General features: G+C 45.8%; 1 protein-coding gene across 1 annotated transcript; it reads left to right on the plus strand.

Annotated features, from left to right (window-relative positions):
- Window positions 1-16,860: 16,860 nt before the first annotated feature.
- LOC142202260 (olfactory receptor 1468-like) lies at window positions 16,861-17,835 on the plus strand. Its single transcript, XM_075272320.1, has one exon. It carries the CDS (start codon window positions 16,861-16,863, stop codon window positions 17,833-17,835), a length of 975 nt encoding a protein of 324 aa, XP_075128421.1.
- Window positions 17,836-19,674: the final 1,839 nt, after the last annotated feature.

Below are 19,674 nucleotides of genomic sequence, written 5' to 3' on the forward strand. Positions count from 1 at the left end.
GGTGTCCTTGCATCATATACTTGCACCATATTTGGCTTTGGAAGTTAATTTTGTGCCAAAAAGTGGTTAAGACAGCGATCCCTCAGCTACTCCCGTTACACTGTCTAGTGAAATTACCATCTTTGGAAGTGGACCACCATTTCTAAGATCCCAAAGGAAGCAGGCAAGAGATGTGCAGTTCAGAAAAAAAGTTGAGAAAATAAGTGTAGGCTGTAGAGCACAGAGGGATTGGAGAGGACAGAGCTGGTGTCGGCCAGGTATTCCCACAACATGCGCCTATACTTGTCCCTCCTGGTGACACTAGGCCCCTGAGTGGCAGTAATTTGTCCAGGGGGGGCCATTAACGTGTTCCAGACCTAGGAATAAGTCTTCCAACAGGGTAGAGTTTTGCATGCCTTTGCTTCTACCCACTGTTTTTGCTGCTTAGCTTCCCTCCACATCTACACCGCTTTCACCCCTAAACATCACCCCAGTTTATGCCTTTGCTTCTACCCTGTTTTTTTTTGTTGAATTAGCTTCCCTCCACATCTACACTGCTTTAGCCCCTAAACATCACCCCAGTTTATGCCTTTGCTTCTACCCAGGTTTTTTGTTGATTTAGCTTCCCTCTACATCTACACTGCTTTAGCCCCTAGACATCACCCCTGTCCATGTGGGGTCGGTGACCTCGTCATCCACCAACTCCTCTTCCAATTGCGCACTGGCCCCTTACTGCAAACCGCACATGACCACAGCTTGCCCTGATGGCAACTGTGTCTCATGATCCCCACTTAGGTCCAGACAAGTCGGTGGCGGGTCTAAAACCCCAAAATTGGAAGGAAATGGCGGATGCTGCAGTATTTCTAACACCTGTTCCTGGTGCTCGGGCCTGGTCTGTGTTGTACCCTGCACCCTGCTTAACGCAGCTGCCATATCCGAAGTTGTGCTGAGCGCATGCTAATGTTTCGTGTCCAGTGCAATGGATGGGATGGGATTTCACATAAGTCTGCCACCCATGGCCACTCATGGTTGAGCAACTGAAGGAGTTGACTTTGACGAACCCGAGGGTTTTGGAGTTGGAACTACATCAAAGGTCTGTGCTGCTCACACACTCTGCTCAACACATGATATGTTTAGTGCCAGCAGTGTGGAGACGTCGCACAACAGCCGTTGTTCCAGCAGGTACAGGCGTTGTAGGAGTGCATAGAGGCTAGCAGCGGCAAATATAGGCTTTAAAAACTATCCGCACAAGCGCCACACTTTCACCAGTAGCTCAGGAACATTGGGGTACCTTTTTCAAAAGATTAGCAGCAATGAGTTAAAAACGTGGCCCAGGCATGGAATATGTTGCAGGCTGCCAAGCTACAGAGCCGATCCCAGGTTACGGCCATTATCACACATGACAACATGCCTGGGCCCAGGTGCAGTGGCAAAAACCACATTGCCGTCTCATCGAGGATGGCATGACTCACTTTGTAGGCAGTGTGCTGTCTGGCCCCCAAGCTGATGAGCTTCAGCACGGCCCGCTGACGTCTCCCCACACCAGTGTTGCAGCGTTTCCAGCTCGTAGCTGGGGTCAATTTAACAGCGGAGGAGGAAGAGGAGGGTGGTGTTTCAGCCCTCCTCCCAGGAATGTTGTGTGGGGAGACAAGTCAGGCCACCACATTTTGCGACCCGGTCCACGCCTCAACTACATTCAACCACTGTGCCAAAATTGAAAGGTAGCGTCCCTGTCCACATGCACTTGTCCATTCGTAACTGGTCACGTGGAACTTTAGGGCTAAGCGCTGAATTTAGGGACCGCCTTATGTTTGGGGGAAAGTGCTGGTGTGGACGGCACAGTGCGGTGGCGCAGTAGACACTCTGCCCAAAAAGGGCAGAGTGTCCCCCAGCCGGGATTCCAACATCTCCTGGGCCAGATTTCTTGAGATGAGGCCGTTGAAGCCTTGGGCATGCGGGTGGGTTGCGCTGTACTTTAGCATGAAATGAAAGGCTTGGGAGATGGGGAGTTGCTGGGAAGAGGCGCATGATGGCGCGGGCAAAAGGAGAAATGACAGGAAAAGGTGAGGATGAGGGTGAACTCCCCAAAGTGTCAGAGGCAGATGTGGAGGTGTCCTGGCTGCTGGTCTGGACTGCAGCGCCAACCCTGTCAACAGTGGGAGAGGCAGTGGCCGCCAGGCCAAACGACGATTATCCTGCGCTTGCTCTCACCCACTGAGCCCAAGGCTTGCCTTCCAAATGATGGCACCCGCAAGAGGTGGTGAGATTCCTCTCTGCAGATCTTCAACCCATCTTGGACTTGCAAATTGCACTAAATTTGTCATGTAACTGACATGTATATGATGAGTCTATCCATTGTCTGTTCATTTTGGTGAAAGTCAGCCTGTCAGCTGACAGACAGCTGTGCTTGTCAGTGATGATGCCACCGGCTGCTTGTACCCCCAGTTTTTGCTGCTTAGCTTGCCTCCACATCCACACTGCTTTTGCCCCTACACATCACCCCTATCCATGCCTGTGCCTCTAGCCATAAGTCTGCCACCCATGGAAACTCATGGTGCAGAAAGTGAGGGAGCTGACTGAGGAACCCTTGGGTTTTGTAGCTGGTACTCCATCAAAGGTCTCTGCTGCTCACACACCCTGCTGAACATACGGTATCTAGGGTTAGAGCGTGTGGTGACCTCGCACAACAGTAGGTGCTTCAGGCAGATGTAGGCCTTGCTGGAGTGTATTGCGGCTAGCTCCAGGTACTGTAGACTTGGGAAAGTGGGTGTCCAAGTGCCACACTTTCACCCTTAGCTCAGCTAATTTGGGGTATGTTTTTAAAAATCATTGCACCACTACATTGAACACGTGGGCCAGGCATGGAACGTGTTGGAGGCTGGCAAGCTCCAGAGCCCTCCAACAAGACAAAAAAGACTGGCACCAGGGGCAGCGGGGATAAACAAATTGCCATCTCATCCAGGATGGCATCCCTGACCTCAGAGGCAATGTGCTGTCCGTCTCCCAAGCTGATGAGCTTCAGCCCAGCCTGCTGACGTCTCCCCACACCAGTGTTGCAGCGTTTTCAGCTCGTAGCTGGGGTCAATCTAACAGCGGAGGAGGAGGAGGGTGGTGTTTCAGCCCTCCTCCCAGGAATGTTTTGTGGGGAGACAAGTCAGGAAAATTCTTGCTGCCTATGGACATCCCTTTGCCTCTAGCCACCATTTTCCCTGCTTTGCTTGCCTACACATCCACACTGCTTTTGCCCCTAGACATCACCCCAGTCCATGCCTTAGCTTGTACCCCCAGTTTTTCCTGCTTAGCTTGCCTCCACATCCACACTGCTTTTGCCCCTAGACATCACCCCAGTCCATGCCTTAGCTTGTACCCCCAGTTTTTGCTGCTTAGCTTGCCTCCACATCCACACTGCTTTTGCCCCTAGACATCATCCCTATCCATGCCTCTGCCCCTAGCCATAACTCTGCCACCCCTGGAAACTCATGGTGCAGAAACTTTGGGAGCTGACTTTGAGGAACCCTTAGGTTTTGTAGATGGAACTCCATCAAAGGTCTGTGCAGCTCACACACCCTGCTCAAGATATGGTATTGTAGGGTTTCAGCGTGTGTGAATGATGGACAACAGCCTGTGTTTGGACAGATGTAGGCCTTGCTAGAGTGTTTTTAGGCTAGCAGCGACTCCTGTGCACTTGCAAAAGTGGGCGCACAAGCGCCGCATTTTCAACAGTAGCTTCGGTACATTTGGGTATGTTTTCAAAAAACTTTGCACCACTAGGTTAGACGTGGGCCAAACATGGAACGTGTTGGAGGCTGGCAAGCTCCAGAGCCACTACCAGGTTCCAGCCATTATCACAGGCGTAAAAATGCCAGGCCCCAGGTGTAGCAGGGAAAAAAAAATGCCATCTCAGCCAGGATGGCATCCCTGACCTCGGAGGCACTGTGCTGTCTGTCCCCCAAGCTGATGAGCTTCAGCACCGCCTGCTGACGTCTCCCCACACCAGTGTTTTAGCGTTTGCCGCTAGTAGCTGGGGTGGAGGTTGCAGCGTCGTAGGGTTTCAGTCTACTCCTGCCATGAATTTTGGCCTGGGAGAGGAGATAGGGTACCTCAGTTTGCACCCCGGGACCAGACTCCACCACATTCACCCTGCCTGTCCTTAAAGATAAGCAGCATCCCTGACCACAGGCGCTTGTCCAAGTGTCGGTGGTCAAGTGGACCTTGCAGCAAAGCGCGGAACTAAGGGCCCACCTGATGTTGAGTGACACGTGCTGGTGCAAGGCGGGGACGCCACACCGGGAGAAGTTGTGATGGCTAGGGACGGCATAGTGAGGTGCCACAGTTGCCATCAGGTCCGGGAAGGCGGGAGTTTCAACAAGCTGGAACGCCAACCTCTCCTGGGCCAGCAGTTTAGCGATGTTGGCGTTCTAGGCTTGCGTGGGTGGGTGGTTAGCGGTGTATTTCTGCCGGCGCTCCAATGTCTGAGAGATGGTGGTGTGAAGGTAGACCATGTCCATTCTTATTTTTATACATGCTTTATACTGCTTAAGAAATTATATTTTTCTTTGTGCAACGTTTATACATTAAGATGGCGCCTGTATCCAGTACCGCACCCAGATGCTGACGCACATGATCGTCATGTGGTTTACAAGAAAGACAGTATTTCCTGGGAACTCGAAAGCTAAGAGATGTTGAAATTTAACAGCCAATGACTGATCGCCAGTGTATTCGGATACAAGACGTATATGCTTACAGCCTGCCTTTTTCTTATCTTTCTTGCATTCCTGTATAAAAACTGTAACTTCCTCAATAAACCTCAGTTCTGTGTGAACAGGCATCACACTCATTGCATGGACTGAGATTGAAACTGCATCAATGTCAGTGTTTATCTTTGTCAGCGTGCACATGCATGATTAATTTGGAGCAGGTGACTGACCACTGTAAGTGACCCGTATTCTGACGGGGGTTCTCCCTCAACAAGTGGTGCCGAAACCCGGGATCACGGCCATGGGAACACCGCAGATGACCGACCCGCGCAGGACCCTGGATGCCGGACGACGTCTCACCGACCCGAGGCCTGATCACCCTCATTAGAGTCATGGTAAGTGTATGCATATTCATATGAATATGTGTCATTTGCCTGTGACTGTCGGTGTGTCGTTGTCTGGCTGACAGGTGATCCAGTTGGATCGATTGTCCGGTCTGAGTGATACAGATAGGTGGGTCCTAGAGCCGTAGTCTGAACTTGTTTTTCCTCACTGGTATATATATATATATATATATATATATATATCACCGAGTGTTCAGTCACCTGTGGTGCTGCAGATTCCAGGAAGTGAATTTCTTGCCCTCTTTGATGTAGAGTAGTGCATGTGACCTTTTGGACGATTGCAGCATTTGGTCTGGGCACGGGCTGTCAGTAAAGAGGACGGGTGCTGTAATTTACTTATTTATTGATCCCTAGCATAAGGCTGTCAGCTGGTGGATTGCTTCTGCTTATTCTTTCCTATCTGATATTGCCCAGTGACTGCAACCTTTGGTCAGCGGAGGACCTGTCAGCAAGAGTCTGAGACCGGTAAAGGTGACTTTTGTTGGTGGTTGTGGGGTCACATATCTGCCGTGCGCACGCAGATAAGCAATATTGGGACCGTAAGAATGTTGCGGTTGTTCAAGAGGGAACATGTTCTGCCTGACGGGGCACAGACTGCTGTTGATTTAGTTCGAATCAGGGAGGGCAAGAAATACGTGAAAGAAGCTTTGAGAATGTATAAACTGGCTGAGGTGCCTCCTACGGGCCGATTGCAACCTAGTATGTGGAGAAAAATGTTAGAAGAGTCACGGGGAGTGTTAGAAGATAAAGGTTTGCTGGAAGCCGCCCAAGCTCATTACAGGGTCACAAGGACTCTAGAACGTGAGGGATATGAAAAGGCTGAACCTTTGTTTCTTCATTTGGTTATCTGAAACTTAATGATAAAAAGAATATGCCGAGTATAATTGCTTGTGCGCCACTGCCCTAAAATGGCGCCGAGAGTAGTGGAGATGGGTGGATCTGTGACGTCTGTAGGCAGCTGAATCCTGATTTGCAAGATGTCTGTGTAGCCTGTGGATCTTCCCGCCCATGCCCCTGTTGTCTCATCTTCCGGACCAACGCCCAGGGATGGCGGAAGTGAGGTTATGGCTGTTCCCAATGGCAGCCATGTTAGTACACCCAGACCAACATCTCCGGCCCCCACCGTCCCTCAGATCACGCCCCCTTTATCCGGTGATTCCAGTGATAGCCACATCCAGTTCCTATCACAAACCCTCAAGCCCGGAAGGTCAAACCCCCGGTAGCCCCCTTTCCGAGTGTCTATGCCCAGTTCAGCTATAAAAGACCTCACTGTATACCACTATTATGATGTTTAGAGGATTATACGTTCAAAACTTTGGTTGGGATCTAGTAAAGAAAAGGAAAATTGGGAAGGAAGGAAATTTCCCTTAACATCAAGTATACTTTAAGAGATTCTGAACACTTGTGGTAATTACTAGAGTGAGGTTTGGTATGAAAATAAAAAAATTGCGCAAAAATATTGATGTGTAATTTTGGTGTCAGTATATTAACTGCTGTTTGAGTTTTATTCCTATTTTATTTCTGTAGAGGGCAATCAAAGCATTTCAATTGACTGCCAAGAGCTTCAAGGTCGGTTTATCTCATAGACTGCCAGATGCTGGAGGACGCGCAGAGAAGACGAAACTTGGCTTTGTGCCAGCACCACAGTCCACAGTCTATGCATGATATCCAAAGGAGTGATTTAGTACAAAAAAAAAAAAAAAAAAAAAGGGGTTAACCTGAGTAACGTATAATGACAATGTGTATACAGGGATATCCAAGCAGATGATGTAATGGTTATGTTTTGAATTATTGTTTGTCTGTTATTGTCTTTTAAACTGTTGTATCCACAAAAGAGCAAAAAGGTGATAGTGAAAAGTTTTGAATCTTCACAGCGTGGGTATGGGAGGTCACGGAGGGGGAGACGGCCACTCACCCTCTGTCGCCTCGCCAACCTACAAGTTGGGGTTTTACCCCAAGTTAAAATCTTTGTGCAAAGGTTCACGGCACACAGAGATTGGATTACTGGTATCATCTATGTATTACAGAGAATATTCTGATTTTTACTTGTTTGTTTATATATCTATGTGTTTATGTTTTATTTATGGGAGTGGGAAATAATGAGATGAAACTTCTTCTTTGTGTCTTATCCCATAGTTATGTGTTGAAACCTATGTTGGAATTTTATATCCCGTTATGCTAATTATTCTAACGTGTCTTCTTCTTGTCTAAAAATTTACCATAAGAGACCAGAATCCTTTTCCTGAGCTGACTCAGATCACGGTTATGAGGGAAGGTAACTCATCTGGTCTGTGCCGTATTTTCATCTTTGTATATTAATCTTTATAATTTGTATCATACAGAAGTGTGCACAATATCACACTAGCTTCCGTTCTCTTTTTATGTAGTCACTGATCCCACATAGAATTGTCTTAGTAAAGCATTTGGTGTTGCCTTCTTTAAAGCCGTACCCGACCCCTTAAGATAGTTGGAAAAACATATAGTGCTATAAGAGGGGTACGGTAGAAGGTTTTTCTTGTTAGGACTGTGTTGTTAGCAACATTTTGATCTTAAAAGTAAAATTCTAGGTAAATTCTGATAATCTGGAATTTTGAGACGTCCATCCAACAATCCGGAATATAGTGTGAAATTGTGTTAAACATGTATTTTAGTCAATGAGTGGTCACAATGTGTTAGATTATGTGAATCGTGAAATGAATGGTTGAAAAATGTTGATGTAATGAAGAGGTGCCAGAAAGTGGAAAGAAACAGGAGGTTTAAGTATGTTGCCTAAGTTTAGGTATCACCTACTGAAGACTTGCAAAGTTTTTTTTTTTTTTTTTTATAAGTTTAGGATGTCAAAGAGATGGAACTTGGAATGTTGAAACATAAAGTGATGTGATAATATGCACATAATAGGATGGGTATCGGATTTTAGGGTGAAGCAAGTGGAAAGATTGCGCAAGAAAGTGAACGTAGGTTGATGTAAGCTGATTGAAACCAGGATCGTCCCCCATTGTAGGAAAACTGTTATTGAAACTTAGAAACTCAGTAAGGTGTACGAATTTGAAAACGTGTGTGTGTATGTTGATAAAAAAAAGACGTAGAACAGATTATCTTTGTAATGATGTTTTGGTTGTAGGAAAAAGGAAAGAGAGAGAAAAATTCCTTTGTGTCTAAAAAAAAAAAAAAAAAAAGGAATTAGAAGTCACTCCCATACCTGTTGTATAGTTGTGTGACCAGGAGATTGATTTGATCCCTCAGTTAATGTTTCTGCTTTCTCTGCTGATATATATGTTCTATATATGTTCTGAATATGTGCCTAACCTTATTGTATTGATATTATGAGATTGTACAAATGTGTTTCTGTTTCTTTAAGAGAGATTGCTGAGGTCTGTAGTCCTACACAAGACACAGCTATGAGATACAGGGGGGGATACCCAGCCGCAGCTATGAGTGGGATAGGAAGCTATGCCAGCTGCAGCATGATAAGATAGTACTGGCTCTTCTTGTATTGTCTAGCTTTGACCTTGCAGAGACTCCTGTGCCCCGTCAGACATGTATCTCTCTCACAGAACATGAAGTACTTTTGGAAAAAAAAAAAAAAGGGTCCAGTCCACGTAACATTAAGATTGTGTTAAAGTTCATTTTTCTGACAAGTCACATTTGCTTGCTGCATTAGAAGGTTTTTGTTTGTTTGTTTTTTGGTTTTTTTTCCAGGGGGGAAAGACAGCACAGTCATGTGTGGGATGTGTAGCTGCTTGCACAAGAAGACACTGATTAAATCTCACATTGGAAGTAAAGATGGGAATGAGTCTTGTTGAAGTGTGTCGTGTTTATGTCTCCTAATGTAGCCTTTCCACTCTGCACTAAAAGTTCTTTTTAACTGGTTAACTGTCAGGATCTGAGTTGTTTGGGAAATTGTTGTTTTTTTTCCAGCACGCCCCATCCTATTTGTTACCGTTGGCAGCTGCACCTATTCTTTCATTAGGGGTGACCATCTTTAGTATCCCAGTCCCTAGCCTCTTTCAGCTCTCACCCCACCTGTCTGTTAGGTCTTCGTGTTTAGAGAGCCAGAAGTTGTCGGGGCCAAGTTTAGCTTGGGAACAGCTGACCAACACCCGCAGGCAGGGCCTAGTCAGCCAGTAGCGCCAGGGAGAGTTTTCCTACCCCATTCCCATAGAGGTGCATGCAGCATTCAGTATATGGTTGTTTGGGCATTGACACAACCGAACCGTGATGTTGTCAATATCTTCAAAGGGGGGGGGTGAAGAAGCATAAGATAACTTAAGAAAATTTTGCTGATATGAATCTGTTGATAACTTTTTTGATTGAGCTCTATTATAGATGGTCTTATATTTGGGAAAGATGGTGAATCCTGCATCAGATATGCCACAGTCACCGTATATGAGGTAAACCAAGCGTAAGGAGACCTATTATGGGACTCCACGGGTCTCAGCTGGACTTGAAGCCATCGCTTGAACATGGTACAATGTCTGAGGGTAGGTGTTGGATATAGTAGAATTATGGTCCGATCTGGAGGGCAAGGACTTTTGTGTGATGGAGACCCTGCGGCTGCTCATAGGTATAGTCAGAAGTCATGGCACACACCAAGGCTGATACGAAAGAAAGTAGAGGTAGCATGTGGGCAGACACTGCCATTAGCCCAGCTGCGGAAGCCTAGGGGACATGTTTTACTGGTAAGACCCAAACCTTTTAGCTCTCTTTTCAGGTTTTATGACACTGATGCACCGAAGATGGTCCAGGAGGAAAGGAGACTTGGAAAGAGGATGTACAAGTCCTGGTGTCTGGTGGTAAGAGAGTATGTACTGAGAACATTGTTCCCACTTATGGCATAGGCAGCTTCTTACTAAGTGCACTGTTTAGAAGTAGCCGTGTGTGACCTGGTGAGCGGAGGATGGGCAGCTGCAGGATTTAGCATCACTATAGTCAGATATATATGTGAGCCCGCACAGCATGTGCTAGGCCAGTGAGCCAGGCCTGAAGCCCTTGTACCTGTTCCAGAGATTGCAGGTTGAGTATATACAGTGAGACGGTGTGAGTACGTGCTTGGGTGTAGTTGTCTCCCTTCAGGATGGCTTGGGGCATATCTGGTGAGGAAAAACCACCACAAACAGTCCGTGTACAAAGTCCACTAGTTCTGGGGCAGACGTGTCTACGTGTGTCATTATTGGTTACCTGAATCTATTCTCCATAAGTATGCGGTGTGTTTCACACTAAGTTGAAAAGAGGAAAATTGATATTTAGCCCTGTCTTTGGATTGTATTCTTTTATGAATGTTCCAGATGTAATATGGTGTGCTGACTGACTATGTGACGAATCATCAAAGACATATGATTAATGTATATTCTCGAGTTTTTCCCTTTTTCCCTCCAGATTCTAAGTCAGTGGAAGGAACTTATAAACTAAAACCCAAAGATTGGATGGTGATAAGGAGATATATGAGATTCAATGGTCACTTCCGGTTCCTGTTGATCGCCAGTACAGCTGTGAGAGTATAAGGAAAACCTTAAACCTTCGCCCACTTGATGATGTTCTTAAAAATAAATGGGACAATAAACTGTTAGAGGATATGGACCTTGAGAAGAGAAAATTTGAAGACTGTTGGATCCATCTGCACTTATATTCCTGTTATGTTTCTATAGTTATTATATTCATATTGTTTATAGGTCTGACAATAGTCAATGTATATGCTTTCTATAAGATCTGAAGGGTATTTCCTTACAGTCTGGTAGTGAGAGATAGGGACAGACATCCCACCCTGCATTCCCTTTGTCTGGAGCTGTTTCAAGGGGGGACTATTAAGGTCATGTGTATATACATGCTGGTAACTATACCTGTTTTATTGCCAATGAAACATCTGGAGTCAAACTAGGCATATTTGGCTCTGACTTCTGCATGAAAAACTCTAGCACACCCTCCTCCTCTCTCCAAACCCGACTAGCTATAGATATGATCACAGCAGGAAGAGGTGGAGTCTGCTCCATGATTGGTGAAGAATGTTGTACTCACATTCCAGATAACACTGTGTAGAGATTTCAGGGAAAGAAAAATATAATTTAGGGGGGAATGTGAAGGTAGACCATGTCCATTCTTATTTTTATACATGCTTTATACTGCTTAAGAAATTATATTTTTCTTTGTGCAACGTTTATACATTAAGATGGCGCCTGTATCCAGTACCGCACCCAGATGCTGACGCACATGATCGTCATGTGGTTTACAAGAAAGACAGTATCATTTCCTGGGAACTCGAAAGCTAAGAGATGTTGAAATTTAACAGCCAATGACTGATCGCCAGTGTATTCGGATACAAGACGTATATGCTTACAGCCTGCCTTTTTCTTATCTTTCTTGCATTCCTGTATAAAAACTGTAACTTCCTCAATAAACCTCAGTTCTGTGTGAACAGGCATCACGCTCATTGCATGGACTGAGATTGAAACTGCATCAGTGTCAGTGTTTATCTTTGTCAGCGTGCACATGCATGATTAATTTGGAGCAGGTGACTGACCACTGTAAGTGACCCGTATTCTGACGGGGGTTCTCCCTCAACAGTGGGTTGTTGTAAAGAAGCGCCTGATGGTGCCTTTGATGGTGCAGGAGAAGGAGATAAGACAGAAACAGGGGAGGATGAGGGAGAAGTCAACAAAGTGGCGGAGGCAGATGAAGTGATGTCCTGGCTCGTCCTCTGGAGTGCATCGCCAGCACTGTGAGCAGAGGCAGTGGCATGAACGGCGGGCGACGTTTGTCCTGCCGTTGCTGCCTGCCACTGATTCCAGTGCTTGGATTCCAAATGACGGCGCATTGAAGTGGTGGACAGGTTGCTCTTCTCAGGGCCCCTACTCGATTTCGAGAGGCAAATTGTGTAGACGACACTATATCTGTCCTCGGCGCATTCCTTGAAAAAACTCTACACCTTCAAGAAACGTGCCCTCTATGGGGGAGTTTTTCTGGGCTGGGTACAAAAGGGAACATCTTCGGACATTCCGGGTCTGGCCTGGCTTCGGCAAAGCAGCTGACCTCTGCCTCTGGACATGTCTCTGCCTCTAGCTACCCTTTTTGGTGCTGCACCTGCCTCAACATCCACACTACTTTCCCAGCTTGACATCCGCCTTGTCCAGGTGGGGTCGGTGTCCTCGTCGTCCACCACCTCCTCTTCCAACTCCTGTCTCGCCTCCTCCTCCTGCAAAATGCGCATGTCAACTGGCTGCCCTGACAGCAACTGCGTCTCATCGTTGTCGATGAGGGTGGGTTGCTGGTCATCCGCCACCAAATCGACCGGAGATGGAGGAGACTCTAGTGTTTGAGCATCTGGACACAGATACTCGTCTGTTAGGTCCGTGGAATCGCGAAATGGAGGGGCAGGTTGCGGTACAGTCAAAGGAAGGGAGAACAGCTCTGGGGAGCAGGGACAGTTGGGGATATTGTTCTGGGAAGATTGGGAATTTTGGGTGGAAGGAGGACTAGACTGTTGGGTAAGAGGAGGTAGAGGCTGCCTGGCTGGTGGACAATGTGCTTTAAGCGTTATCCGACAGCCATTGCAAGACCTGTTCCTGGTTCTCGGGCCTACTAATCTTTGTACCATTCAGCCTAGTTAATGTGGAACTTTTGTGCAAAGCACAGAACTTAGGGCCCGTCTGATGTTAAGGGACACACGCTGGTACAAGGCTCAACTCACCCTAAGTGCCAAAAACACTGCTGGTGCAAGGCTCTACTCATGCCAAGGGCCTCAATCTCTGCTGGGAGCTCAGCTTAAGGTCCTGTAACTTTGTTTGGAAGGGCTCATGTTAAGGGCTAGAAAAGTGAATTTTGGAAGGTCTTACCACATCACACACACACACACACACACACACACACACACACACTCAAAATGACAGTTAAGGGTGAGGGCTTTTGGAATTCCCATTGCCTATTCCATTTGTGGTTGTCATGGGGAACGTGATTTAAAGGGGTGGTTGTTACTGTTTGTTGAGCTTAAATTGGGGTTTGTGTCCATCCATTTGGGGAGTAAAGAAGGTTTCCAGGTATTTTCCCACTTTGATAGAGGTTTTTTTGAATGTGTAAAGTGTGTAGTTGTTAGGCTGTGATGTTGGGGTAATAGAGGGTCTTTGGTGTGTTAGATGCCCCCAGACATGCGTCCCCTGCTGTCCCAGTGTCATTCCAGAGGTGTTGGCATCATTTCCTGGGGTGTCATAGTGGACTTGGTGACCCTACAGACACGGATTTGGGTTTCCTCCTTAACGAGTATCTGTTCCCCATAGACTATAATGGGGTTCGAAACCCGTTCGAACACACGAACATTGAGCGGCTGTTCGAATCGAATTTCGAACCTCGAACATTTTAGTGTTCGCTCATCTCTAGTTATAAACATTAAACAAAAAAAAAATACATTTTTAAAAGCAACTTTGTCAATGTATTGTCCCTGATATCAGCCATGGTGTCTAACCATTAGCCCACCCATCTTCTAGAGCTTGTCATATACAGGTCATATATGCTACAATAAAGTATATATGGCAGATCATTATTAAGACCTAGATAATATCCCACAAAACATTCAATTCATGGTGGAAAAGGAGAAAACATAAAGGAAAAATCTGGACTTTGCCATTACTAAGTGAGGTCGGGGTGTATACTAAGTCTAGGTTACGTCTGGTCTGACTGCCATTGGGATCCTTTCATACGACCATATTGGCAACAAAATACTATGGTCCATGAACTATTGGGGCTCTGCTGTGCCCTGTGTAATTGAGGTGGTGAGTACGGACATTAGAGCCGGGATATTTGTGAAGATAACAGCAACCTAGATCGCAATGATATTGTAAGTAAGTAATACTTGCTTATACTATAGCATATCCCATTGAAATTGCCTGCCTGCCATTTGCCTGTTAGGGTTAAGCTGTGGTTTGGACTAATCTTGAACCTCTCCCTCACGCGTATTTGCATGGATCTGGTGACTAAGTGACTCACTTGGCCCTCATTGTGAAACCTATAATTCATTTCATGTGCCCAATGAAAGGATGTTTCCTGAAACATTGCATTGTATACAGTGGTGTAACTAGGAATGGCGGGGCCCTGTGGCGAACTTTTGACATGGGGCCCCCTTCAAGAGGGCATGGACATGGAGGTGCAGGCTGTTTGTGAATAGGAGGGTGACGTGGGGTGCAGGGTGTGTATTAGCAAGAGGGGAAATGGGGGTGCAAGCTGTGTGCGAGCAAGAGGGTGATCTGGAGGAGAGAACCCCCCATTCCACCACACTCTTGCTCACACACAGCCTGCGCCCCCATGTACCCCTCTTGCTCACACACAGCCTGCACGCCCATGTACCCCTCTTTCTCACACACAGCCTGCACCCCCATGTACCCCTCTTCCTCACAGCCTATATCCCATTCCCCCCATTGTTCGCTGACCTGTACAATCAGGGTAGCTCCGCCCACAAAAGACACTGAGTCTATGTTAGTAGATTAAAGGACCTTTGATGACGTCATGTCTCAGGTCCTTCAATCTACTCGTATAGATGCCGGCACAGGGCCTGGGGACAGCGGGCAGGAGGTAGAAGTTTCTCCTGCCTGCTATCACTATGCAAATGCCGGGAGGCAGCAGGGGCCCGGACAGCAGGTGGCCCCTGCTTGGGTGCAGTAGTAAAGGAAGCAATTGCTGACTTTACTATTGTTAAAAGATGGATTTTGGAGGCGGCAGCTCCTCTCCATCTTCAGGCAGCCCCCGGAGCTGCAGTAAATAGGGCCCGTTATGTATTGGAGTTACTCCAGCAGGTAATGGCCTATTTAAAAAAAAAAAATAAAATCCTTAGTGGTAGCGACTGTCACCGGGCCGGGCCCCCTAGTTTCCCGGGGCCTGTGGCAGCCACCTCCGCTGCTACCACAGTAGTTACACTCCTGATTGTATAACTAAAGAGTTTTTTTGCAGCATAATCATATCTAGAGTGAGGTTCACCATATTGCCTACTAAGGATCTGACTGTGCATGGTGCACCACCTATAGTGAGAAATGTCCCAAGATGCAGGATTCTGTAGCAGATGAATTATAATACCCTGGATCTGATATTCCTACAGCCCTAGCACAACGGAGAAAAGTAACAACATAATGGACAGGATCGCAACATCCATTAACTGCTCATTGTGACCGCTGCTCACACCCATGCCGTAATGCAGCTGATATGGAGAAAGTTTTATGATAGTCATTAATTACGATCTCTCGGTATGCCCCCCCCCCATCAGGTCTAGCCAATATATAATATACATTGCATATATAATAAGTCCTCATAAAAGGGATGAGCGCCCCGTGTGCAGCACCATAAACAGCAAACAGACAACCATGCACTAGGTCAGTATGGACCACAAAGCTCAGGACAGGTCCTATTCCTTGCCAGTTTTGCGGCCACGCTTTTGCGCCTCCTATTCATTGAATGATATCCGTGTGCTTCCCATGCCGTTCAATCACAGTCGGAGGTTAGTACACAGTCATGTGCAACTGACCTAAGAGAATACTCGGAAGGGGGAGTCAAGTGTTCATATCCCATTCAATAAGGTCTGGTAAAGGAGGGAGAATCCTCAGCAACTCCTGATCATCTACAGACTCAGTATATTATACCAAATTGGAATAATCATAAGGTAAAACTTTAGAATGAATGGGCCTAGTCCGGAGGAGGGAGAGTCTTCAGGCTGAATCCGAGGCGAAACAGCCTGAAGAATGAGCATCTTGCATCTGAAATCAATGGGAGCCGTCTTTTTAATCAGGACTTTGAGGCGAATACGTCCTCAAAATCCTGAACAAAAAACTCAGTGTGAACTTGCCCTTATACTCTAGAGTCTCTTCAAAGGTGGAAAGATTGAAAATAATTGATTGATGGGGGTGTATAACCTCCATTGTGTATTGAGCCTGACTATCCACCAGCTGAATGTAGACATGTCCATGGTGGACTTGATGCACCCACTTCAATGGGAGCACCAAATACTGTACATTGTTTATCTCCAGTGCTCCCATTGAGGCTTTTTTATACTTGTTTGTATTATTTTTACTTACTTATTTAATGCTATCATATCCTGCAGAGCTTTACCAAATATACCAAACACTGTCCCAAGTAGGGCTCATCATCTAAATCCCCTGTTGGTATGTTTTAGAGAGTGGAAGGAAACCGAAGTGCCTGGAGGAAACAAAACATGGGGAGAACATACAAACTCCTTGCAGGTGTTGTTGCAGATGTCTAACCTAGGACTCCAGCGGGTCAAGGCAATAATGTCCACCACTGAGCTATTGTGCTGATGGGAGCCAATTCTTACCTCGAACAAAACTGCTTGGTAATCTTCATGAATGTCCACGAGACCAATCTTGTAAGGATCGCCCAGCAGTGATTGCAGAATATATTACTAGCCTACACTTATACATTGACCTCTACTAAGAAGATGGAGCTGCCTGTATATAGTTAATAAAGCATCCACATAGTGTATCAGTCAGTAATATCACTGCTCAGACTGAGTTTTTTTTTACTCTTTAATTGTAAATATCTTGAGAGTCGATGTCAGGATGAAGCTGTTGTGCTCTGATCTCCAGTGGTTTCTTCCTCAAGGGTATAAGCTTAGATATATAAGACGCCGCAGTATTCATTTAATTCATAGAAGTCATTTTTATTTTCAGAAGATATTGGTGTCTTACCATCATTTATGTTACAGGAATTATCAAACTGATTGAATCTGAAGGACTGAAAGTGATGGGGCATTCATTATTGAGAAAAAACAACTCTCTATAAGACACCTCTATATAATGAAGATGGATGATGTGAACTCCACCGCAGTCACTGAGTTCCTTATATTGGGATTCCCCGAGCTGAATGACTACAAGTTGACTTTCTTCTCCATTATTCTGGTCTTGTATTCCATGACTACATGTGAGAACCTCTTGATCATTTCACTGGTGTCCACAAGCCAACGTCTCCAGTCTCCAATGTATTTTTTCCTTGGACATTTGGCCCTGTCAGACATATTCCTTGTAACAAGTGTTGTTCCTAAGTTCTTGAATGTCATTATAAGGGAAGGGAGCACTATACCTTATGTTGAGTGTTTAGTACAATTTTATCTGTATGAGGAAGCCATCTGTGCCGAATGTTATTTGCTCACGGCCATGTCCTATGACCGGTACTTGGCCATTTGTAGACCTCTCCATTATATCTCTATAATGAGTGTGAAGCTTAGATACAGCCTGGTCATCTCCTCCTGGGTGCTCAGCTGTATGTTGGTGCTCACCACATTTTTACTTGTTTATGACTTAGATTTCTGTGGCCCAAATAATATTAACCATTTCTTTTGTGACTTGGCCCCTCTCTTAGAGCTCTCTTGCTCGGACACAACTGGTGTAGGTATTGAAACAATTGTCATTTCTTTTCCAATAATTTTGTTGCCTTTCCTGTTTATAATCGTATCTTATGTTTCTATTTTCATCACCATTTTTGGAATTTTCTCGACTTCAGGCCGACAAAAAACCTTCTCCACCTGTAGCTCTCACTTGGTGGTGGTCTCTACCTATTATGGCTCCATGCTTATCATCTACATGGTCCCGTACAGAGGACATTCTGTGACTTATAATAAGTTCCTTTCCCTGGTCTATATTGTACTGACCCCCCTCCTAAACCCAATGATATACAGTCTAAGGAACAAGGAGATTCAGGCTTCTGTGGTTTCACATCTGATGGTTTGTAAAAAGAAATATGAGTCTTGTAGTAGAAAAGTCACCACAAACTAATAACTGATGAAGTCACGGTGATGGCAGGTCCATTAACAAAATTGTGTTCTCCTCATATGTATTTGCCGTTTTTAGTGGCCTCATTTAGGATGATGATGATAGCCTTAGCCTAGGTTATAGATATCTGATTGGGATGTGTGTGTGTGTGTGTGTGTGTGTGTGTGATAGCCAGTCCCCACACAGATTAGCTGGTGGGGTTGCTTCTTATCCACATACTAGATAGGTCTGTGTCTGGGAGCCATTAATGGCAGCTGAGCTGTGACACCATCCGGCCACTAAGTAGGACATGGAGCTATATGTATCTGGGTTTGTGTGTTCTACAGTCCCAGGATCGGAACCTTGGACCATCTGATGGGTCCCAATCAGACCTTTATGTTCTATTGTAAGCATACACTATTTGATCAAAAGTATCCAGACACCCCAAAAACATACATGTTTCATATTAGGTGCATTGTGCTGCCCCCTACTGCCAGGTACTCCATATGAGTGACCTCAGTAGACATTAGACATCGTAAGAGGAGAATGGGAAACTCTGCGGAACTCATGGACTTCGAGCGTGGTCAGGTGATTGGGTGCTACACATCACACAGGTCAATGCCAAACGACGCCTCGCTTGGTGTAAGGAGCGTAAACATTGGACGATTGAACAGTGGAAACACGCTGTGTGGAGTGACGAATCACAGTACACAATGTGGCGATCCGATGGCAGGGTGTGGGTATGGCGAATGCCCGGTGAACGTCATCTGCCAGCGTGTGTAGTGCCAACAGTAAAATTCGTTGGCGGTGGTGTTATGGTGTGGTGGTTTTTCATGCAGGGGGCTTGCACCCCTTGTTGTTTTGTATGGCACTATCACAGCACAGGTCTACATTGATGTATTAAACACCTTCTTGCTTCCCACTGTTGAAGAGCAATTCGGGGATGGCGATTGTATCTTACAACACGATGGAGCACCTGTTCATACTGCGTGGCCTGTGGCGGAGTGGTTTCACCACAATAACATCTCTGTAATGGACGGGCCTGCACACAGTCCTGACTTGTATCCTATAGAACACCTTTGGGATGTTATGGAACGCCGACTTGGTGCCAGGCCTCACCGACCTACATCGATACCTCTCCTGAGTGCAGAACTCCATGAAGAATGGGCTGCCATTCCCCAAGAAACCTTCCAGCACCTGATTGAACGTCTGCCTGCGAGAGTGGAAACCGTCATCAAGGCTAAGGGTGGGCCAACACCATATTGTATCCAGCATTACCCATGGAGGGCGCCACCAACTTGTAAGTCATTGTCAGCCCGGTGACCGGATACTTTTGATCACATAGTGTAGGTAAGACAGGCCATACAAAGATCCTGGACAACCCCACTAAGGTTTACTTTATACTATTTAAAGTGGAAATTTATATTTTTATTTTTAATATTTAAGTCATTGAACTTGAACGTGGTTTTACCACCATTGACATTTTCTGCCCGTCCACCATTTAAGTGATTAGCACCTGATCAATGGGGGCATCACTGCTAGAGCCCCCAATCACCACTCATTGTATGGTCTCGGTAAGGTTGTTTAATGGAACTCCAGTCCAGTATGTACAGCACTTTTACCTTCATGGTCCATGGAGCTGACAGAGACAGCCAAATACAACATTCGGTTATTTCTGTCTATAGACATTGGCAGGAAGCGCATACATTACAATATAGACTTGGTCCCTTATTTTAGTGACTATTATGGGGCTACTGATTTTGCTATAAATCATTAGTAGCTACAATATACATTTCTGCATAAGAACTTTCAAATGTGTAACTGAAGTATATACATATGGTAGGAAGCTATTATGGAAAGTAA

This window comes from Leptodactylus fuscus, chromosome 5, assembly GCF_031893055.1.
Source record: "Leptodactylus fuscus isolate aLepFus1 chromosome 5, aLepFus1.hap2, whole genome shotgun sequence".
In the NCBI taxonomy this organism is placed as follows: domain Eukaryota; kingdom Metazoa; phylum Chordata; class Amphibia; order Anura; family Leptodactylidae; genus Leptodactylus; species Leptodactylus fuscus.